Source organism: Castanea sativa, chromosome 3, assembly GCF_040712315.1.
Source record: "Castanea sativa cultivar Marrone di Chiusa Pesio chromosome 3, ASM4071231v1".
Taxonomy (NCBI): Eukaryota; Viridiplantae; Streptophyta; class Magnoliopsida; order Fagales; family Fagaceae; genus Castanea; species Castanea sativa.
Genome location: NC_134015.1, coordinates 30219592 through 30241447, shown reverse-complemented (window position 1 = coordinate 30241447; position 21856 = coordinate 30219592). Strand labels below are relative to the sequence as shown.

Sequence of the window (21856 nt, the reverse complement as noted above, 5' to 3'; positions counted from 1 at the left end):
CATATCAACATCAAAATAACCATATCCCAAAAAATCAAATATCTTTGCTAAAACTTCCAATCAGAAGAAAACGTAACTAAAACTAGCCAGTAAAGAAAGAAACTATATGTCCATGATCATAGAAAATCTATTACTTAATAATAATAATAATAATAAAAAATCGGAATCAAAATCAAAATCATCAAAACAGATTAGCTTCAAGAATCACATTTCAAGAAAATACATTCCAATGAACAGGCCTGCTAATACAGTATGTAAACAGCACTTTCACACAACAATATGCATGTAACGCACCAATAGCTTAACAGGGGAACAGGCTAAACAAGTGTTCAAGCACATAACCTTTACTATAAAGCTACTCATTCTGTGAAGAGAAGAAATTCTATACAGAAAGTAGAAAAAACTAAACACACAAACACCGTACTGAGCCAACATTGAACAAATATCACAATAATCTCCAATACTAACTTAATCATGCTTATTGCTTAAGTAGCATATACCCCAAAACAAATTTAAGCATAACTCAATCAAAATTCAACCTAAATGTTTAATATTAACCACGTCAAAGATTATTCTACAAATACCTTTGTTTTATAAAACTATAACTTTATTCAATAAAGGTAATTATCCTGTTGGTCTTGCCAAAACAGGTTCTGGAAGGGGAGATCTGAATATGGTTTCTTCAGGGTTTAATCAGAAGATTAATCCAGCTCTTATTTATTTATTTAATAATGCATGTATACCACTAACAAAAAACATTAATTGAAAAAAAGAAAAGAAAAAGGAACAGGTACACTGACCAACTTTTCATTCATAATACCAATTCCCACCCTCCGCACCCTTTTTTTTCTCCCAACAAGCCCTAAGAAAAGGTACCACCACTTCCTGACTCACTTCTTGATTAAGGTTAAAGATTTATCGAAAAAGTGCCAGCAACATTTGTCAACATATAAAGTCATTCTTTGCTCTTGATCCAACTAATATAGATGACATTAAAAACTATGTACAATGAGCATCATAAATGAACTGAGAGGGGAAAAAGCTCTCACCTTTATCAGTTTAAGCAGATTAAGGCGAGCTATAGCATCTTGATGGTCCAGTCTTGCAATGAGTAATGGTGTCAAACCATTAACAGCTAATGTCGTATTGATTCGAGATGATTTCCTGCCATCCAGAAATGTTAAGCTGTTAAATCAAAAATACCCTTGGTGTATGCACGCATCCCTTCCCTTACTGTATTTGAAAACCAAAGCATAGCATACGATAACCATTTGATATACAAGCATGCTACACTATCTAAAATTCTAACCCAGCCAAAAAGTTTTTTTCAGAGAAAAAACTCGTGGTGACTTGTCCAACAGTTCATTGAGATAAATGATAGGTCACCACTTCAACTGAAGAGATTAAAGCCTTTTGATTTAGGACCCAACTATGTATATCAACTAACTCACTTTCTATAAAATTTCTCAACGGGACAACACTCACAACGATCTTGATTTCCCGACCATAAGAAACGATCTAATTCATAAACTATAATATATAAGAAAGATACAAAATTACGCACGTGATCATTTTCAAAAATGGCTCCAATATGTGTACAAAATGTTGTTCAGGACAGCGTTGGAAGAACTTCACCAATTTCTGCACTGCATCCTTTTTCAACAATGCTTGCTCCACTTTCTTGTTGTCGTTGTCGAGAGCTAAGCAAACAGCAATAGAATCCAATGCAGTCACAGACCAAAACTCATCTTCAAGGAGGCTCAAATACACATCCAACCCACCATGGGCCCTTAATTGCTCCCTTGAGTTACGAGATGCATGAGCCATATCACACAGTAAAGGTAATGCATACTGCTTCAAGGGAGAATCCAACATAATAAATTGCATTAAATGTGGAATTATTCCATTTTCAGCTGCTTGTTCCTGTCTCCTCTTATTTATCTTGCATAGATTAAAAAGCGCATTGAGGACCTTCAAGGAAAAAATGAAGAAAATAAAATTCATTAAAATATAATTAGAAACTGGGTAACTCACAGAAAGTACAATCACTGGGGTAAGCCAACCAAAATATAAATAAATAAAGGAAAGAAAGCTTAAGGGAACATGGACAATATCAACAATTTAAAAACACACCTGTCCATTTAGCAACACAAAAAAGTTGTGATATAGAGAATAAAATCTTGAAAATCAAAATTTTTTATGAAGTTCCCATGTTATTACTATTAACTAGCATTAAATAGAATATGGACGACATAGTAACATAAGACTTGATGCAGAAGACACAAGAAGACTTTTATTTTAACTTAGTAATATTTACGTTTGCAAGTCAATTGTATTTTTATGTTTTAAGTCCTAGTAGTTTATTTGGCTATTAGTATTTTAATATTTGGAAGCAAGTTTATTTTTGTAAAAAGGAAATTAGGGTTTCCTACGCCAATTAGGAACTAGGGTAGCAATCCTTTATAAGAAAACTATTGTACTATTTTTGGAGATAGTTGATATTTTGATGAATGAAAACAATGGCCTTTGTTCTCTATGACCTAGTGCCGACTCCAACCCCACCCTAGGTGCTGAATCCTATTGGTTTTCCAGCTTGGCGTTGACTTCAAGCCAAGCCTAGGTGTCAATTCCTAGGTCATATCCCTTTACTTTCTTGTCTTTCAATTTTATTGTTAAATTGTTTTGGCTGTCCTGCACCATTTTTGGTATCAGAGCAAATCTCAATTCCCTTGAAGCATCACCTCGGTCAATCCAGAACCATAAGAAAATCACAAAAAAAAATATTTTGTTCACCATCAGTTTCCCACCACCATCAGAAGGTTGTCTACCCCAAGCCTACAACCCAAAATCTGTCAAAACACCAGCCAGCACCACCCTTTTCGTCCATCTCAAACCACCAACACCACAAACCCCAAAGTGCCACAAGCCCATCTCTACTGCTAGTACCAGATCTAGTGAACCCGAGATTAAACCCACATATTTTCAGAGTCATCGGAACCAGATTTTCAAGCCAATTAGTCAATTAAAACAAGGGTTTAGCAATCCTTTATAAGAAAACTATTGTACTCCTTTTGGAGATATTTGATATTTTGATGAGTGAAAAAAATGGTCTCTTTGGTCTGGTGCTAACTCCAGGTCCACCCTAGGTATCGACTCCTGATTTTCCTGCTTGGTGCTGACTATAAGGCAGGCCTAAGTGCGCTTACGTGCTAACTAATAGGTCATATCCCTTTATTTTCCTATCTTCCAATTTTATTGTTAATTTGTTCTGATCATGCTACAAATTTTAGAGAGAGAGATGTGATAACAACATAACAAGGGAATAGAGAAATTAAAATAGGTTTGTAGAGCATATTAGATGCATGTGATCATTTCTAAAGTAATAGGTTGACCAAGAAAAAGAAGAGCACACAAGAACACAGGAGACGTACAAAAGTTTCCCATATGTAAAGCATTTTAACAGAAAATGCAGCTTTGTTTTCTTTCTGCTATGTAATAGATTCATTAAGAAAAAGGAGAAAACTCAACTAAATGGCAGGTGTGTAAAAATTCCAATAAAAATAATCAGAGAAAAAAACAGGAACTTTGCAGCAACCCTATATCTCATAACTGAACACAATTTTCATTGCATGATATTAAAACCTCAAATCAAGCACAAATGTATCTTTTAGCCTAGCCATGCTTGTTTCTTTTTACTACTCAGACATGACTAAAGAAGGCCCACCTCATGATGTATTTGAGATACAAGGGACCCTTCTTTGAGTTCAAGATTTGGGATCAAATATTTAATGGCATCTGCACGCTGAAGATTCTCTAAGCAGTTTGGATCAGTCGACAAATAATTGATGCACTTCAGTATCTGTAAGATGATATTGACCAACAATATTGTAAGATACACTGCAACAAATTTTTTTTTTTTTTTAAACGTACAAAATAGAGAAATTCTCTAATGTACCTTCAAAAGAATTGGAGGCTCTACCCTATTGAACATCTGGAAAAGACGGCTTAGCAAGCTTTGGCTACACATGTATGACTTTACAACTGTATCTGCTTGGGCAAACTCAAGCAGAAGATCCGCCACCTTTTCTAAGTACTCCCTGGCAACATCTGCATTCAATGTCGAAACCATATGGGATAGTAACCCAGAGGATGTTGCACTCCCAGGTCTAGCATTTAGAACACCTGAACCAGATAGCACACCAGATGCTGTCTGAGATACAATCCCAGATGTCAAAGCAGGTCCCTCATTAGATGCCAGTGGTCCAACCTTCTTACTTGCTGTTTTATGCGAAACTCTAGCACTAGATTCAAGATTTCCATTTTCCCTTCCACGTTGAGAAACATCTGTGAAATCATAAACAACTTATTTACCCTCTAAAGAAATTTGGAAGATCCTCAAAGCAAAGCCTGATACATACTGCTACTACTTTTACAATGTTAAGAGGGAAACATGGAAAACGAGTTAAAATTTCTTTTGGTAGATACGTGCATAAGAGAGAGATGGTGAAAAACAGCTGTTAAGTTCATGCACCAACAGGAAATAGATAAGTTTTCTGTACACCTATGAAGGTTCACATAGAAGGTCAATTTCTGGGGGATACAAGCTGTCCTAATTCCTAAGCATGATATGGTTTCAAGGATATAAACCTACAATCCAAATAATTCATTTATCAATCTGAACAGAGTTTAAAAGAGAGTAGATAAATGCAGTCAATTACCTGCAAATTCAGCAATCAGAAAATCTAGATCACCATTTGTTTTCTTTTCATTAGATGCATGTAACAGAGGTAGTACACTCTCATGTCTCTCCAACCCTGGCAGGTGGCGCACATAGTCAAGCTGACCAGAAAAGTGTCGGGAAGGGGGTTCCTTATCCAACAAACTCAGAAGAGGTCGAACTGGCTCTTGCTGACTGGTCACTGTTGTAGGAAACCCATTTGATGCATTTTCAATTAATTTCAAAGGCCGGTCTGTGGATGTCCTATTGGCAGAATTAACAATACGCTGCTGTCTAAAGTCAACGTCAGTTCTAGAAGGATCAATCTTCCATCGGTCTAAGTTGTCTCGTTCTTTAGATGTACTTGCTAAAGGTTCCTTGATCAATAGATTTGTGACTTTCTCTAAAGATGTTGGGTCTGGCAATTTAGAAGCAACTGAAGCTTCCATTGCTGCATTGCTAGATTGAGGCCTATCAGGATCTATTGGGAGGTATCGGGAATCTGATTGATTGGGATCCGATCTCTGAGAATGTGAAGTTGAAGCCCGTGAAGCTTCTTGCATTCCAGTTGACATATGATCAATTATTCCATGCCTAATCTTGGGAAGATCATACTGACCAGTTGTGGAAACTGGTGCCTCACATTGAACAGATATCGGATGGCTAGAGTCCAATTGACCAGAACGAGGTCGCTGAGTGGAACCATCAACTGGAAATACTCCCCCAACAGAAACAGAAGCTAGTCGAGTTGCCTCGTTTAAGCTGTAAAGAGTGTTGATAAGCCTATGCAGTATTCCATTCTTTGCAGCTATTCGGCAGAAATCATTTCTAGGAGTTGATCGCTGAAGCTTGAAGACCTGCCACATGCCGTCAATAGCTAGATGAACCATTTCCCTGGATATAAGGAGCTTTATTAGCTGTATTATAAAGAAATATGAAAGAAGAAAAATAGATGGGACAAATAAGACAGAGGAGAAGATGAAGAAGAAGAAAGAAGAAAGAAGAAAAAAGAAAAAAGAAAAATAGGCAAGCACGTCTGATCTAAACAGTAAATGCAAATAGGACATAAAACGATTAGGCCAACCACGAATAATGTCAAAAATGACATTCTAAAGTAAGATATTACCTTAGCTGAAATAAGCTGCCACATAAATATAATATTAGATCCTCAGCAATTACAACATGCACATCATTGACAGTCAAAAGCCTTTGGGTACAGGTTTGCTTTTACAGAAAGAATCCACATATCAACTCAAAAACCTCAGGAAAGAAATATATTACACGTCATTGTGGTCAAAATGCGCTAAGTGGTTCGTTTTATTTTATTTTATTTTTTAATTTTAAGTAAAGAAATATTTCATTTAATGAAGGCTACTTCATGCATAAGTTCAATGACAACAAAGGAGTCTAAAGAATTACAAAGAAAAGTATCATGTACAAAAAGGTAACGACTCAATAAATTCTGCTATGGAAATACTTCTTCTCTTTTTTCTGTTTGATAGATAAATAAAATTCCCTAAATAAAAAATGTAATTCCAACACAGTGTGTACTGAAATGATACAGAAGAGTGCAAATGAAGTAGAAAGCATCAGCTAGGAACAACAAAACTAGCTAATGTACAAAGAATACATAAAATCTAGTAGCCCCACATCCAAGAAGGATGCAAGCACAGAGTTCCACTCATATAGCGCCTTCAAAAATAAAAAGTTCAACTTTGCTATTGAATTACTATTAGTAATTCTGACTCCAAAGCTAAAAGGCAATGTAAGTTTGATATTCATTCCAACTATGAGGCTTTAAGGGGCTCCCATGGAGTGACTTTTCCACGGAGGAGTGAATGGTGTTCAAAGACACAAAAAGGTGGCTTTATTTTTTTAGACAGCAACGTGGAGACAAAACAATAAATTATTAAATAAATAAATCCTTTTAGAAATATTTTTGTTTATTTAGGTTTTAAAAATAAACCATCAAATGTTTGAAAACATATCTAAAATTACTTTAAAAGTAATAATAGATAGCAAAGAAAATATTGGAATAAAAAATAATTAAAAATTGCAACTAAGGTAGTCATTCAAATTCTAAGATTTTTGGGTTGATCACCCTCACTTTCTGTCTTTGGTTGATTTGGTAACTACACTTTAACAATAACATTATAAATAAATAATAAATAAAAACATTTTACAAGGTGGAGAAAGCAAGAGCACAAAAACACAGGAGAAAAAAAAATTAAAAAAAAAAAGGGTGTTGCATGACTAGTTTTTTTGTTTGAGAAGTAAAAAAACAGAGAACGGAAAGTGAAACAGGCATGCCAGCCATTTTGCCATGTCTGTGCTTCTTAGGGAAAAATATTTCCATGTTATAATCTAATGAGGGGTTATACTGTTGGTATTAATTGGGCCTGCTCTTTCCATTTCCATAGAATCTCTCTTTTAAACCAAAATTAACCACTAAAATTAACTTCAATACCTAAAGTTCCAAAACATATATTGTTCTGTTATAGCAAAAAAAACCACAAACCTGTACTTTGCATAGTCAGGCTCCAGAAATCCAACCAAAACAGGAATTCCACGGCAAGCTATGAACATTTGCAATGTCAAGGAGCTGCACAGAAAGAAGACTCCACAGTGAATCCTAAACTACTTTAAGAGAGAGAGAGGATACAAGTTGATAAAAAACACACACACACACACACACAAGGAGACAGATGTACCTTGACTGACAAAGCTGCTGCAAGAAATTAGCTGCTTCCATTCGAACTTCCCGGGGACGATCATGTACCGCAAAGCTCATTACTAACGGGATCTATAAAGTAATAAATCAATAACACAGCAGCATCTACAGTAACCAATGTTCTAGTCCATAGACTCAAAAAAATCAGGACATTTAGACCCACCACAACAGTATACTTAATACTTGCCACAACCACCACCTCCCTCCCCCCCCCCCCCCCAAAAAAAAAAAGGTAATAAGAGTACTCTACTACTACCAACTGAAAAAGAGGCTTTAGCCTCACCCAGATGTCATATCTTCCTCAATTGGAAGATAATATAAAAAGAATCTGCATTAAAATCCAAAAGAGGAAACTGCCCCATTCCTAAGGAAGAATAAAATGTTGCAAGTTATACAAAGAAGTGACAAATATTTGATGGAACAAACAATAATTTAAAGCAACCTCTTTTTTGGTTCCATCCCAGGAAAATTTTCAAAAATATTAATAATTATCCAACAAGAGAACATAAAAATGAATAAATGTAGTACTTACCAATCCAACAAGACAGGCATTTTCTTGGAAATCAGTATTATCTTTAATTATCTGATTTATAATTTGGAGCACAGCACATATGACCTGTAATCATTTGATGCATTCATAACAGAAATTTAACAATTATCTAAGTTGACAATTCTGTAAAAAAAGAAGGGGAGGGGGGGGGGACTCTAAAAAATAACCAGGTAGCAAGTAGCTAACATACACGAGTTTTAGAAACTTCTGTTTTTGAAATGTCAAGCAGTTCCATTAGAGGGAGCAGACCATGCTGGGTAACAAAAACAATTTTCTGCTCAGGGCGTTGGTGAAAGATGGCAATAAGTTTCTGACAGGCAGACACTATCACATCTTCTGATTCGTCAGGTCTCAATGATGCCACTAATCTGCTAAACTCAACAGCCTAGCAAAGGAGGAATATGTTAAAATTTATTTGTTATCCATATTCAAGTGCATTTATAGCCGTAAATAAAAAATAAAAAAATGCATTCCATTTCAATATGCATGCAGGGCAGGACTACTCAATCTGTATGGCATATTTGAGTTAGTGTAATGGACAATGGATAGAACATTTATACTATAGGAGATAGATTATATCAATCATAAGAAGATGCTAAGTTTGTTATTATTATTATTATTTTAGGAAAGGTAGAAACTCGATCAGTATGAGGAAATTTTAGTCTCACTAGAGAATTATAACTTCAAAAGTAGGCAATGAAAGAATAGGGATGAGGTAATAGCAACAATTTGAAGGTTCAGAATGCAAAATAGATAATCACTTTCAGAAACTTAGTCCTAGTCCAACCACCAAAAGCAAAGGGACATTCAAGATGCTGCCCATTGAATTAGACTGAGTGGATGGTGTGTTTGGATAATACATAACTGTAGAATATATTTAATTTCAGAAAAAACTTATATGACTACCATCAGGCCAACTATGCTTTAATGGTATAGTATTATTGAAAAGCACTTCCACAAAATGACTTTAATTAAGACAAGGATTTTCTTGTTTAACAAAAAAAGCTAATTACGACCAAGATGTCAATATAATTGGATAAAATTCAAACATGTCTGTTTGAACTTGGGGGGCATCAATTGAGGTCACCTGCATACATGACGTTTCATAAAATTATTACTCATCAAAAAAGAGAATGAAAGTCGCACAGGACGGCATGAACATGCCGATAGAAGGCCTGTACATCAGTCAATGTAGAAATTATTTATTAGAAAAAAGTAAAAAGATTATTTTAAAACAGTGTGTGGTCCTAGTACAAAGGATATATACAAGGTAAGTGAAGGGTTTATGATGCGGAAAGCAAAAGAGGAAAGACTTATTTTAATTTAGTCTTTTTTTTATTTTGGAGTCAAGTGTTTTTTTTGTTTAAGGTATTACTAGATAAGTTTATGAGTATTGCTATTGAATTTCCGAGAGTAGGTTATTTTTGTAATTTTTATTTTATAAATAATAAGATTTATTGATATAAAAAAAAGGGATGCCCTAGTATACAGGAAGTGTATAGGGATCAGAAAAATCAAGTACAAAAATTACATAAATCAAGAAATTCAAGAAAAGAAGAGAATGATTGGTTTCGCAAAACAAACAGCCAATCCACTAAGATTCTAAAGAAAAATAACTTGAGGTCTGATATGGATCTCTTATTATCTTCAAAACACCTACTATTTTTTTCCCTCCAAAAACACCACAGTAAACAATGGTAAAACATTATCCATATATGATCGTCATTGACTGTTTAAATGACGACCAAACTGACCTAGCCAACAAGTTAGGAGCCCCACAACTGACTTTGGCATAACCCAACTCATTCCAAATATACCCAAAACCATAGACCACAAATCCATAGCAATTGGACAATGAAGGAAAAGATGGTCAACCGATTCACCATTACACTTGCACATATAACACCAATCCAATATCCAAACCTTCCTTTTTCTTATATTGTCAATCGTCAAGCATTTCCTCAAAGCAACAGTCCAGAAAAAGAAAGCCATTCGAGAGGGGGTCTTCTGCTTCCATATGCTTTTCCAAGGGAAACATAAATCATTAGAGCCCACTAGAAGAAAATAATATGAGCTAACCATGAACCCCTTAGTTCTATCTGGTTTCTAGCTCATTTTATCCTCCCCAATCCCCCTTTCAGAAGTTCCATATATGGTATCCATGAAGCTCAACAAAGCCTCCAATTCCCGATCATGGACAGCCCTAAAGAAACTGACATCCTAATGGAGGACTCCATTAGTAAACTTCATAAGCTCAACCACACTTGCCTCGTTATCTCGACAAATTCTAAATAATTCAGGATAGCTTATAGCAAAAGGTGTCTCCCCACACCTTCAGTCTCAACAAAACTTCACCCTCGACCCATCAACTATTTCATACAAAATATACAAGACAAAGAAGGCCATCCCCGGCTAATATTTTTCTATAAACACCATAGGGACAAGCAACTGAACCAGTACACCAGTCACCCCATGCACATCCATATTTCACATCTATCACTTGCCGCCAAAGAGCATCCTTTTCAAGCCTAAATCTCCACAACCACTGCCCAAGAAAAGCTTCATTAAAAAGTTACAAATTCCTTATCCCAAACCACCAAAAGAAAGAGGAGTACAAACAGTGGCCCATTTAACTTGGTGAAACTTGGGTTCATCCCCTAGAGCACCCCATAAGAAATTCCGCTGAAGTTTTGCAATATGGTTAACCACAGAAGTAGGGATAGGAAATAAAAAGAGGAAATAAGTAGGCAAATTTGATAGAGTAATTTAAATTAAAGTGACTCTACCTCCCTTAGATAAGTACAAACATTTCCATCCCACTAATCTCTTTTGCACCTTCTCTAGTATCGGGTTCCATATTGTCTTATCCTTAAATTTTACACCCAAAGAAAGACCCAAATATTTCATTGGGAGAGTACCATGCTTACAGTCGAGGACGTTCAACAATATCTTAATGTTATGAACCACTCCCACATGTACCAATTCTAACTTACCAGGAAATCCACTTTATCCAACATTCTTCCAAAAGCTTCCATGACCAAAACAAATAACAAAGGAGACAAAGGATTGCCTTCTCTCAAACCTCAAGAGCTCTTGAATAAACCATAGGGAGAATCATTAATAAGAATAGAAAAATTTACAGTAGATAGACAAAAGAAAATACACCTTCTCCACTTGTCAAGAAAACCACTACGCTCTAACGAATTCATAAGAAAGCCTCAATTCATATTATCAAAAGCCTTCTCAACATCTAGTTTACAAAGTAATCAGACTAGACTTTAATCTACTGTCAAGGTATTCATTAGCAATAAGGACAGGGTCAAGAATCTGCGTATTCAGAACAAAAGCATTCTGTGAAGCTAAAATTATATCTCCCATGACTGTGCGTAGTCAAGCAGCTAAAGCTTTCATTATAATTTTATACACCCCCCAACAAGACTAATAGGGAGAAAGTCCCTGAATTCTACTATGGTAGTTTTTTTTTGGAATGCGAGTAATGAAGGTTGCATTCAAGCTTTTTACAAACTGACCTTAAGCAGAAAAAATGGTGAAACACAACCATAAGATTTTGTTTGAGAATCTCCCAAAGGTCAATCAACTTGCTGCTCAGAATATAAATACATGAGAAATTAAGTAATACAATCCACAATCAAATTTTTATTGAAAGACAAACTCCCATTAACCAGAAGACTCTCAATACCATTTTTTCTTCTATTAGAATTGGCCATCTTGTGAAAAAAATCTTGCATTGGAATCCCCCTCCCTCAACTGCAGCACCCTAGACTTTTGTCTCCAACTAATCTCTTCTAACAAAGTGAACTCAATTTCTTTACAAAAATTTACCTGTTATAATTTTTCCCCAACTGTTAAAGGGGGAGTCTCCCCTCTAACATCTAAAGCATTCAAATTACTCTGTAACTGCTTCTTCTTAATAGTGACATTGTCAAATTCCATTTCATTCCACTATTTCAGATCCAATTTCAGATCCAATTTCAAAGCTATCAACTTCTTAGCCAATATATAGCTAGGAGTCCCTTGAAACAGATAAGATGCCCTTATCCCACCAGCACTTCACTTTGCATACAAACCTCTTTGCCTTCAACCACATATTCTCAAAAATAATAGGAATTCACCCTCTCTGCCGGCTCTCACCCTCCAACAAAATTGGAAAGTGATCCAATAAAACTCTAGACAACATTTTTTGGTAAAAAAGAGTGAAATTATACGCCAAAAGTGGAGAGAAAATAAACCAATCAATTCTAGATGCTGAGGAGGAATTAGACCACGAGTAAAGGCTCCCTTCCATAGGGATATCCATCAGCCCATGAAGAGAGATGAAATCAGAGAAGCCATACATAACCGAAGAAAAACTTGCAACCCCTAATCTCTTTGATGGAAAATGAGTTACATTAAAGTCGCATCCCAAACACCATGGCACATCCCACCAATTGATAAGTCCTACCAGTTTCTCCCACATTTTTTTACGCTTCTTGCTCAAATTTGGACCGTAGACACCTGTGAAAGCCCACTCAAATTGATCACCAACATTTTTAAACCTGCAAGAGACCGAATAATGTCTCACCATTTCCTCCACCTTTTCCACAACCACTCGATCCCAAATAAGAAAAATACTGCCAGACGCACCTTCAAAATTCAGATATATCCAATCTATATAAGGACCTCCAGATACTTCAAACAATTCCTCTAGTAATCCACTCAAGTTTAGTCTCTTGCAAACAAACAATATCAGCCATCCAAGTACACAGTAAGTTACGCATCAGAAGCCACTTTTCCAACTCCTTTAACCCTCTAACTTTTGAGAAACAAGCAGAACCTTGCTGATGCTGAACCATAAATGATTGAATAGACCCCCCAACTCCCTTATTCCTTTTACTCCCAAACTCTTCATTTTCTATTGATTATTTTCCTCAGCAACCCTCTGGTATAGCTTAGCTTCAACAGCCAAAAAATAACCAGTTGCCTACTCTTCCAAACCCTTCAGAGATGTCCCCAGAAATTCATCAAACTCGTTGAATCTACTTTGGAAGCACTCTCAATAATGTTCCTGACCCATCGAACTTTCCACACCGACTTCTTGTTGCCCTTCACAGAAGATATCCAAAGGCATAGAGAAAGCCAATGGTTCAACTGATAGAGCCAACAAACACCTCTCATTTGACTGAGGAACATCCTCTGAACAAGTATCTAAAACCCAATCCTCCACAACTTCATCCCCTTCTCCCAGAACATTTGTCCTCACCACAGAGTCAAATGTTGACAACGGAACCATTGCCAACTGATTCTGCTCGACAGAAACATCTACGGCCACCCATGGTGGCAAAGAGATTTGAATCAGGACTGCCACCAAGGACGAAACCAGGTTTTGAACTTAGGGGGAGCCAGAGCATGAACCAAAATACTTCAAGTGACATGGTTTATTAAAGAAAAATCATGGTAGACATAAAAAAATTGCACTTTATTACATGAATATTTAAGTCACAAAGGAAATAACATGAATAAAAAAAAATTTGAAAGTTACAACATGGTATTCTAACCTTTTATTTTATATATGTGTGTGTGTGTAAAAGATTAAAAAAAAAAGGATTTTTTTCTTCGTTATTAAAAAATAGGATTTTTCAAATTGCCCAAAAAAAAAAATTGGTTTTCTAGATTTTTTTTTTTTTTTCCTTAGTTGCAACCAAGATTACACTAACAAATTTTTTCAAAACTTTGTTTGAGGATTTTCAAAATTTGGGATATTAATATTAAGGGTTGGCAATGCTACATCATCAATATTGGCTTCTAAAGAATTTGCATTTTTTCTTTTGAAAAAAATTAAATATAGTAATTGACTTTTCCATAATTTATAAATAAATTAAAAGGCATATAAGTTATCTCATCATATGTGCATTATTTATTCTCTAACTAAAAAATTAAAGTAATACTACATCCACAACATTTTCATTTTTTACAACAAATCCTAGGTGGTAACTTGTTATTGGTTCTGATTTGGATCCACCATATTATTTACCACTAACAGTTTGTCATCTATGAGTTGTTGTGGATGTTGCATTACTCAAAAAATTAATTTGTACCGAGTCTATTGACACCCAAAGTTCAACAAATTGGTTGCATAGGATAAGATAGTTCTTCAATTTGTCTTACCGTTTGAACCCCCCACTTACCATCAAACCCACATTCCATCCTCATAAAGACATCTAAAACCAAGCCATCTTTAATTCCGTTAGAAACTATACCATTTATAACTGACAAAATTTTTGCCCCAATCTAAGCATTCGCCTTCCCAGAATTCCCCTCACTTGAATCATGAAATTGACTGCCCAAGAATGAAATTTTTGAATTTTGGAATTAGTTGCTTTCCTTTATTACCTCCACCACCTTTGCTCTGCCCCCCCCCCCCCCCCTTTCCGCAACTGCCAACATCAGTGTATTGGAATAACTCTATAAGCACCTCTCTGCTGGTAACGAGACAGTGTTTTTGAGCCTAGATAAATTCAGGGATGGTGACTAGGCAACGAGTGACTCTGGAGCAATGGCCTTCCACATATTAAATCCAAAGCCTGTCCAACCACTATCCAGTTCGAGAAAAGTTTAAATGCAACATTTATCTCCTTGATTCCCAAAAGTCAGATGCAGTAGAGGTGAAAGATTTTCGACCTATTAGTCTAATAGGGGGGGTTTTACAAAACTATTACTAAAATATTGGTTGATAGGTTGAAAGAGGTAATTGGGGATGTTATTTCGAAGTCTCAAAATGCCTTCGTTAAGAATAGGAAGATTCTAGACTCATGTCTCATTGCAAATGAGTGTTTGAACAGTAGGCTGAGATCAGGAATTCTAGGGGTGTTATGCAAGTTGTATGTGGAGAAGGCTCATGATCATGTGAACTGGGGTTTCCTAATGTATATGCTTGAGCGGTTTGGGTTCCTAGAAAAATGGAGAAAATGGATTTTTTACTGTATATCCACGGTCAAATTCTCAGTTTTGATTAATGGAGCTCCATGTGGTTTCTTTGAGAATTGTAGAGGCTTACAACAAGGTGACCCTTTGTCTTCATAATTATTTTTTGTTGTTATGGAGGCAGTTAGCAAAATGATGGATAAGGCAATGACAGAAAGTCGAAAGTCGATTGTGATGCAAGGCATTTCAAGCAACTATATGCCTATATCCTAATCCACTTGTAACTAATTACTTAGTTAGTTAGAAGATTTCTTAAGCATTAGCCTATAGGATTTAGACACTTGTCAACCATCTAGAGGCTGCCAATGCCAAACAACTAGTATAAGTAGGAGAATGTAAGCTCTTAGTAAATTAGTTTTGGTAATTGAAAGAATTGTTAGCCTTTGTGTGCTATTTGAAACTAAGTGTTCTTGGAGAGGTACTTATCCACCTATCAATTTGTTCTAAGTAACTCAGCCCTTTCATTGTTTCTAAACCATACACAAACAGCCCATCACATCCCCTACATCAGATTGTCTGGATTTAGTGTGGGTACCTCCACAAGTGATCACTTACAGTTAACTCATCTTCTCTTTGCAAATGATACGTTGGTTACGTGCAATGCTGATATCGACCAGATATTGTTTTTGCGCCTTATTTCGTCATGGTTTGAGACTGTATTGGTATTGAAAATTAATTTGGATAAGTCCAAACTAGTTCCTATGGGAGTGGTTCCAAATTTTCAGATGCTAGTAGATGCGTTGGGTTGTAAATAGGGCTCACTTCCTATAAAATATTTAGGCCTTCCATTGGGTGCAAAATGGAAAGACAGAGCAGTTTGAAATCCCATCATTGAGAAGATGGAAAGGAGGTTAGCAGGATTGAAAAAATTGTATCTATCCAAAGGGGGGAGACTTACTCTCATAAAAAGTACTTTATCAAATTTACCTACTTATCTCCTCTCCCTTTTTCCAATTCCGGCAAATATAGCATACCATATAGAACAACTTCAACGAAATTTTCTTTGGGGTGGTCTGGGAGATGATTCTAAACTTCACTTGGTGAATTGGTCCAAGCAAATCGAAATTTGAGATACTTTAATGAACCACTATTGGGAAAATGGTTGTGGAGATTTGGGTATGAGAGAGAAGTGTTATGAAGAAGGGTTATAAGGGCTAAATATGGAGTTGAGGAGGGAGATTGGTGCTCTAATTATGTTCCAGACTCCTGTGGGGTGAGTTTATGGAAAACTAGTAGTAGTGGTTGGTCTACTTTTTTTCGCTACATTCAGGGTCTGTTTGGATACCGTTTATTGCTGAAAACTAAAACTTAAAACTGAAAACACTGTAGCAAAATAATTTTTAAATGTGTAAATAATGCCATGAGACCTAGTTTTAAAGAAAAAGTTGCTGAAATCCGTACTTGTGGGTCTCGTGAACAGTGCACGGGACCCACAGAAAAACGCCGAACGCAGTCGAAAACAAATTTCAGCTCTATCCAAACATACACTCGGCTTCAAATTGGAGATGGGACTAGAGTGAAATTTTGGCATGTTTGGTGTGGTGATAATCCTTTGAGTACGTGTTTTCCAGATTTATTCAGAATTAGTAATGATAAGGAGGTTTATATGGCTGATCTTATGCAATTTCCTAATGGGGTTCTTTTTTGGGACTTAGAATTCCTACGAGAAATTCATGATAGGGAATCAGATTCTTTGTTTGTTTTTTGGAATGCTGGAGCCTCATTGAGAGGTATTGGTGAGGATAAGATGTGTTGAACACCTGCTGAGAGCAAGCGCTTTGAGGTAAGCAGTTGCTATCAGGCTTTGTTGGGTGTATGTACTCAATCCTTCCATTGGAGAAGTATTTGGAAGCAAAAGGTTCCTTCTAGAATTGCGTTTTTTGTTTGGACTGCAACTTTAGGAACTATCTTGACTTTCGATAATTAACGTAAGAAGAAGGTGTTGATTCTAGATTGGTGTTATATGTACAAAAGTAACGGAGAATCAGTAGATCATCTTTTACTACATTGTCCTATTGTTTATGAGTTGTGGTCTATAGTGTTCACCTTGTTTGGTATCCACTGGGTGATGCCAAAGACTATGATTGAGCTCCTTGCTTGTTGGCAAGGAAATTTTGGTCATTATCGTAATGGTGTTATTTAGATGGTTGTCCCTCATTGTTTGATGTGGTGTATTTGGCGAGAGAAAAACAAATGGTGTTTTGAAGTTTCTGAAAAGACTATAGCTGATTTAAAACTTTTCTTCTTTAAAACTCTATCAGACTGGATGTCTCTCATAAGAAGTCATTCTATTTTTTCGGTCTATGATTTGACGGATGCTTGTAATTTATGTATTTGATTATTTTGGTCCCTGCTGTATACTGCCGGTATACTCAAGTGACTCATTATTAAGTATTTGAATAAAATTTCCTTTACTTATAAAAAATTTTCCTTCCGGCACCACAATGAAGCCTTTTCGACAACCATGCAAAACCTCTGAGATCATTAGGAAAGAACCATGAGCATTGGAACCCAATGCAAAATGAAAACTTTTTCTCCATCCCTAAAGGTTCGCGCAAATTGTCCAGTAGATACATTGGGCATGAGGTCCTCAACAATGATTAGCAAACGCTTTGCACTCTCTTTGGCCATGAACACTGAACTTAAAGAGTCCATACTTCTCTCATAAATACGTAACATGTAAAAAGTACCTCTGTCCTCAACAGAAAATTCAAAATTTTTTGACTCAACAGAGAACAAAATGGCACCTCCCATAACAACAGAAAAGAAACTAGAAAAGGCAAAATTTGATGACACATCCAAGGTAGCCAGGCCTCGTTATGGCTAATTCAAGGTAGCTGGGCCTTCATTTGGGAGATGGAGACAAAAACAAAAGTCTGACTAAAGCTTGATTTCAAATAATTGGGTTATTTTTGTAATTATTGGGATTTCCCTAGGCATTTAGAATTAGGTTTCCCAGGTCAGTTCTTATATAAAAATAAAAAATATAAAATAATAAAAAGGATTCCCAAGTCCAATAGGAATTAGGTTTCCTAGGTCAATTAGAACAGGGTTTCCCAAGTCAATTAGAATTAGGGTTTAGTAGTCTATATATGCACAATAATGTCCTCTATAAAGACGAATTAGTTTGATGATGAATAAAAATTTCTCTACGAACAGGTGTCGATGACCAGTACGCAGTGTGAGTCGAGATTGGTGCCGGAGGTGTCATCGGTCACGACATCAGAACAGGTAATGAATCTGGAAGATCCGATAGTGTCGGAGCTGGTGTCTTTGTCTTCTTCAGTGGCATCAGAGGAAGGGGATGAGGATTTCATGGGTTTTGAAGATTCGGTTCTTTCTGACCTTGTGGGAGTTCCATTACCTGGCCCATCTATTACGAACTTGATCGGAGACTTGGATAAGTCTTGGGGTAATTCCAAAGATTGGATATTACAAATGCGTGATGGTCGGCAATTAGTGCTCCCATTGTCACTATACCGTTCTCCAGACTGTATGTCAGTTTGCTCAAGTTTAGAGGGAGAGGGTGTACCAGGTAATGTTTCTTGTACAAATGAAGGGAAGAGGGTTAATTGGGCAGATAAGAGTGAGGGGCTAGTGGATTCCTTGTCTGTGGTTCCCAGGTCAGTAAGTGAGCTGTGGGAGTCTGATGTAAGGTTGAGGTCTTGTGAGGGAGGTGATGAGCCTTTAGTTGTGGTTCCTTTGGCTGCGAAGGGCCGTTGGAGTTGGAGTTTAGTCCTTTGAAGGAGATTGGGTGTAAGGAGTGTGTGGATAATTGTCATCTATCGCAATGGGTAACCAATAGGATAAAGGCTTTCAAGAAACTGTGTAGAACTTCACACGGAAGGTTTTGAGGAGCAAATTACAGTCCGTTATTAGCCATAGAGGCCGGGAGAAAAAGAAAGGCGAGAAACTTGTGGTGGGTGGTCGAAGATATTGGTTAAGTCGGACGAGAAGGTCGAGGGAGTCGAAGAATTTCTTTGTCATCTTTAAATGTTGAGTCCGATACAAATAAAGTTAGGGGTGCAAGTTCCGAGCGGGCGGTTGTGTCTTATCAATGAAGGTGAAGATTATTTCTTGGAACGTTAGAGGTTGAATGAGCAGGATAAAAGGCTCAGGGTTAGAAACTTGATTAGGAAATGGGGGCCAGATGTGGTTTGTCTTCAAGAAACCAAAATGGGGCTGATTAATAGAGCCGTGATTCGTAGCTTGTGGGGTGGACATCATGTTGATTGGTCTTATTTAGGTTCATGTGGTGCTTCTGGTGGTGTGTTAGTGATGTGGGACACTCGGGTAGTGAATAAAATGGAGGAAGCAGTGGGGAGATTTTCGGTTTCTTGTAAGTTTACAAGTGTGTCAGATCAGCTTGTATGGGCGTTTACGGGTGTTTATAGGCCTAATTTATACCGAGATAGGAGATTATTATGGGAGGAACTTTGTGGCTTGAATAGCTGGTGGAGCGTCCCATGGTGTGTGGGTGGTGACTTTTATGTGGTTAGATTCCCTTCTGAACGATTGGGGTCTACTTCTTTCACTACTGCTATGAGGGATTTTTCTAACTTTATCTCAGAACAGGGTCTTATTGATCTGCCACTGCAAGGAGGTACCTTCACTTGGTCTAATTCTAGAGAAGCTGCTTCAAAGGCTAGGCTAGACAGATTTTTGTTTTCTGCAGATTGGGAGGATAAATTTCCAACAGTTTCTCAAAGACGGCTGTCTAAATTGTGCTCAGATCATTTTCCAATTGTCCTTGAGGGTGGATCTTTTCAGAGAGGGAGTATGCCATTTAGATTTGAGAATATGTGGCTAAAGGATGAAGGTTTTGTGGATAGGGTACGGTCATGGTGGGATTCCTACCAGGTTCAAGGTGCGCCGAGTTTTATTCTGGCTAATAAATGAAAACTCCTTAAAAATGACTTGAAAAGATGGAATGTGGAGGGATTTGGTCATGTGGATGTTCGGATTAGAAACTTGTGGAAGGAACTTACTGTTCTAGAGAGTAGGGAGGAGAATCAGGGATTATCAGCGGAGGAAAGGGTGGATATGGGAAGAATTTGTGATGACTTAGAGAAAGCTACCCTGTTGGAAGAAATTTGTTGGAGGCAGAAATCTAGAGTTCTTTGTGTTAGGGAAGGAGACAGGAATACTAAGTTTTTCCATCGTATAGCTAATTCTCACAGGAGGGTTAATTCTATTGGTAGGCTTATGGTGGATGGGGTGTTGTCTTCTGACCCTGCTGCTATAGCAAACTGTATCTCTCAATTCTATAGGCAGCTTTACTTTGAGGATGTGGCTCACAGACCGGTCTTAGATGATGTGGACTTTTCTAGCATCTCGGTGGAAGATGCGAGTTGGCTAGATAGGTCTTTTGAGGAAGAAGAGGTGTTTGAGGTGATCCATGACTTTAATGGTGATAAGGCACCTGGCCCGGATGGCTTTTCCATGGCATTCTTCCAAACTTGTTGGGGTGTTTTGAAAACTGAAATTATGGTTGTATTCCACAATTTCCATACTCAGGCGATGTTTGAGAAGAGTCTTAACGCTTCATTCCTAGCCCTTATTCCTAAGAAAGTGGATGCTGTGGAGGTAAAGGATTATCGGCCTATCAGCTTAGTTGGTGGGGTGTATAAGATTATTTCTAAGGTTTTGGCTAATAGGCTTCGTAGGGTGGCGCATGGACTTATTTCAGATTCACAAAATGCTTTTGTGAAGGGCAGACAGATTTTGGATTCCGTCTTGATTGCTTCTGAATGTATTGATAGTAGATTGAAGTCAGGAGTTCCGGGTGTGCTTTGTAAGTTGGATGTGGAAAAGGCATATGATCATGTGAGTTGGGATTTTTTATTGTATATGCTGCAGCGTTGTGGTTTCTCAAAAAAATGGAGAAATTGGATAAGGTATTGCATTTCAACTGTAAAGTTTTCCATCTTAATCAATGGTAGCCCAACTGATTTCTTTGGAAGTTCTAAGGGGGCTTCGGCAAGGGGATCCTTTATCCCCATTGTTGTTTGATATTGTGATGGAGGCATTAAGTCGTATGTTGGATGTGGCTGCCTCCACTGGGCAATTCTCAGGCTTTTCTGTGGGCAGTACGGCTGGTCCGTCAGTGATGGTGTCTCACCTTCTATTTGCAGATGACACTTTGATTTTTTGTGATGCTGAACCTTCTCAGATTGCTAATTTGAGGGCGATTCTTGCTAGATTTGAGGAGGTGTCTGGGCTTCGTATTAACTTAGGGAAATCTGAGCTGGTACCTGTTGGTGGCGTACCCAACTTGGAGGCTTTGGTTGGTCTGTTGGGGTGTGGGCAGTCTTCTCTGCCCTTGAAATATTTGGGCCTTCCTCTAGGTGCAAAATTTAAGGACTTATCTGTTTGGAACCCTATTCTTGAGAGAATAGAGAGGAGATTCAGGTTGGAAGAGAATGTATTTATCTAAAGGGGGTAAGGTGATACTCATTAAAAGCTCATTATCGTCTTTACCTACATACTTTCTTTCCCTACTTCCTTTACCGGGTAAGGTGGCCAAGTGTATGGAGAAATTACAGAGAGACTTTTTGTGGGATGGGATTGGTGGTGAACCTAAAATTCATTTAGTTAATTGGGCCAAGGTTTGTAGGCCTTTGCAGGATGGGGGGTTGGGTATAAGACAGTTGGGTAAATTTAATTCTGCCTTGCTAGGTAAATGGTTGTGGAGGTATGGAACCGAGACTGATGCTTTATGGAGGAGGGTTATAGAGGCAAAATATGGGAATATTTGGGGTGGTTGGTGTTCGAAGAAAGTGACAAGTCCTTATGGGATAAGCTTGTGGAGATATATTAGAAGTGGCTGGTTGAACTTCTCTAAACTCCTGGTTTATGATGTGGGGGAAGGTACTAG

At 37.3% G+C, this 21856-nt stretch overlaps 1 protein-coding gene across 1 annotated transcript in view; it reads right to left on the bottom strand.

Annotated features, from left to right (window-relative positions):
• The window catches only part of LOC142627809 (MAP3K epsilon protein kinase 1-like), a 58784-nt gene that overhangs the window by 525 nt on the left and 36403 nt on the right, over window positions 1-21856 (bottom strand). The window contains exons 15-23 of the mRNA XM_075801708.1: window positions 8189-8383; window positions 7981-8064; window positions 7429-7520; window positions 7236-7319; window positions 4719-5611; window positions 3956-4344; window positions 3725-3859; window positions 1565-1971; window positions 1050-1164 (exon numbers count right to left, since the gene is read on the bottom strand). Of these exons, the coding sequence (XP_075657823.1) occupies window positions 1050-1164; window positions 1565-1971; window positions 3725-3859; window positions 3956-4344; window positions 4719-5611; window positions 7236-7319; window positions 7429-7520; window positions 7981-8064; window positions 8189-8383 (2394 nt within the window). The remainder of the gene's footprint in view (window positions 1-1049; window positions 1165-1564; window positions 1972-3724; window positions 3860-3955; window positions 4345-4718; window positions 5612-7235; window positions 7320-7428; window positions 7521-7980; window positions 8065-8188; window positions 8384-21856) is intronic.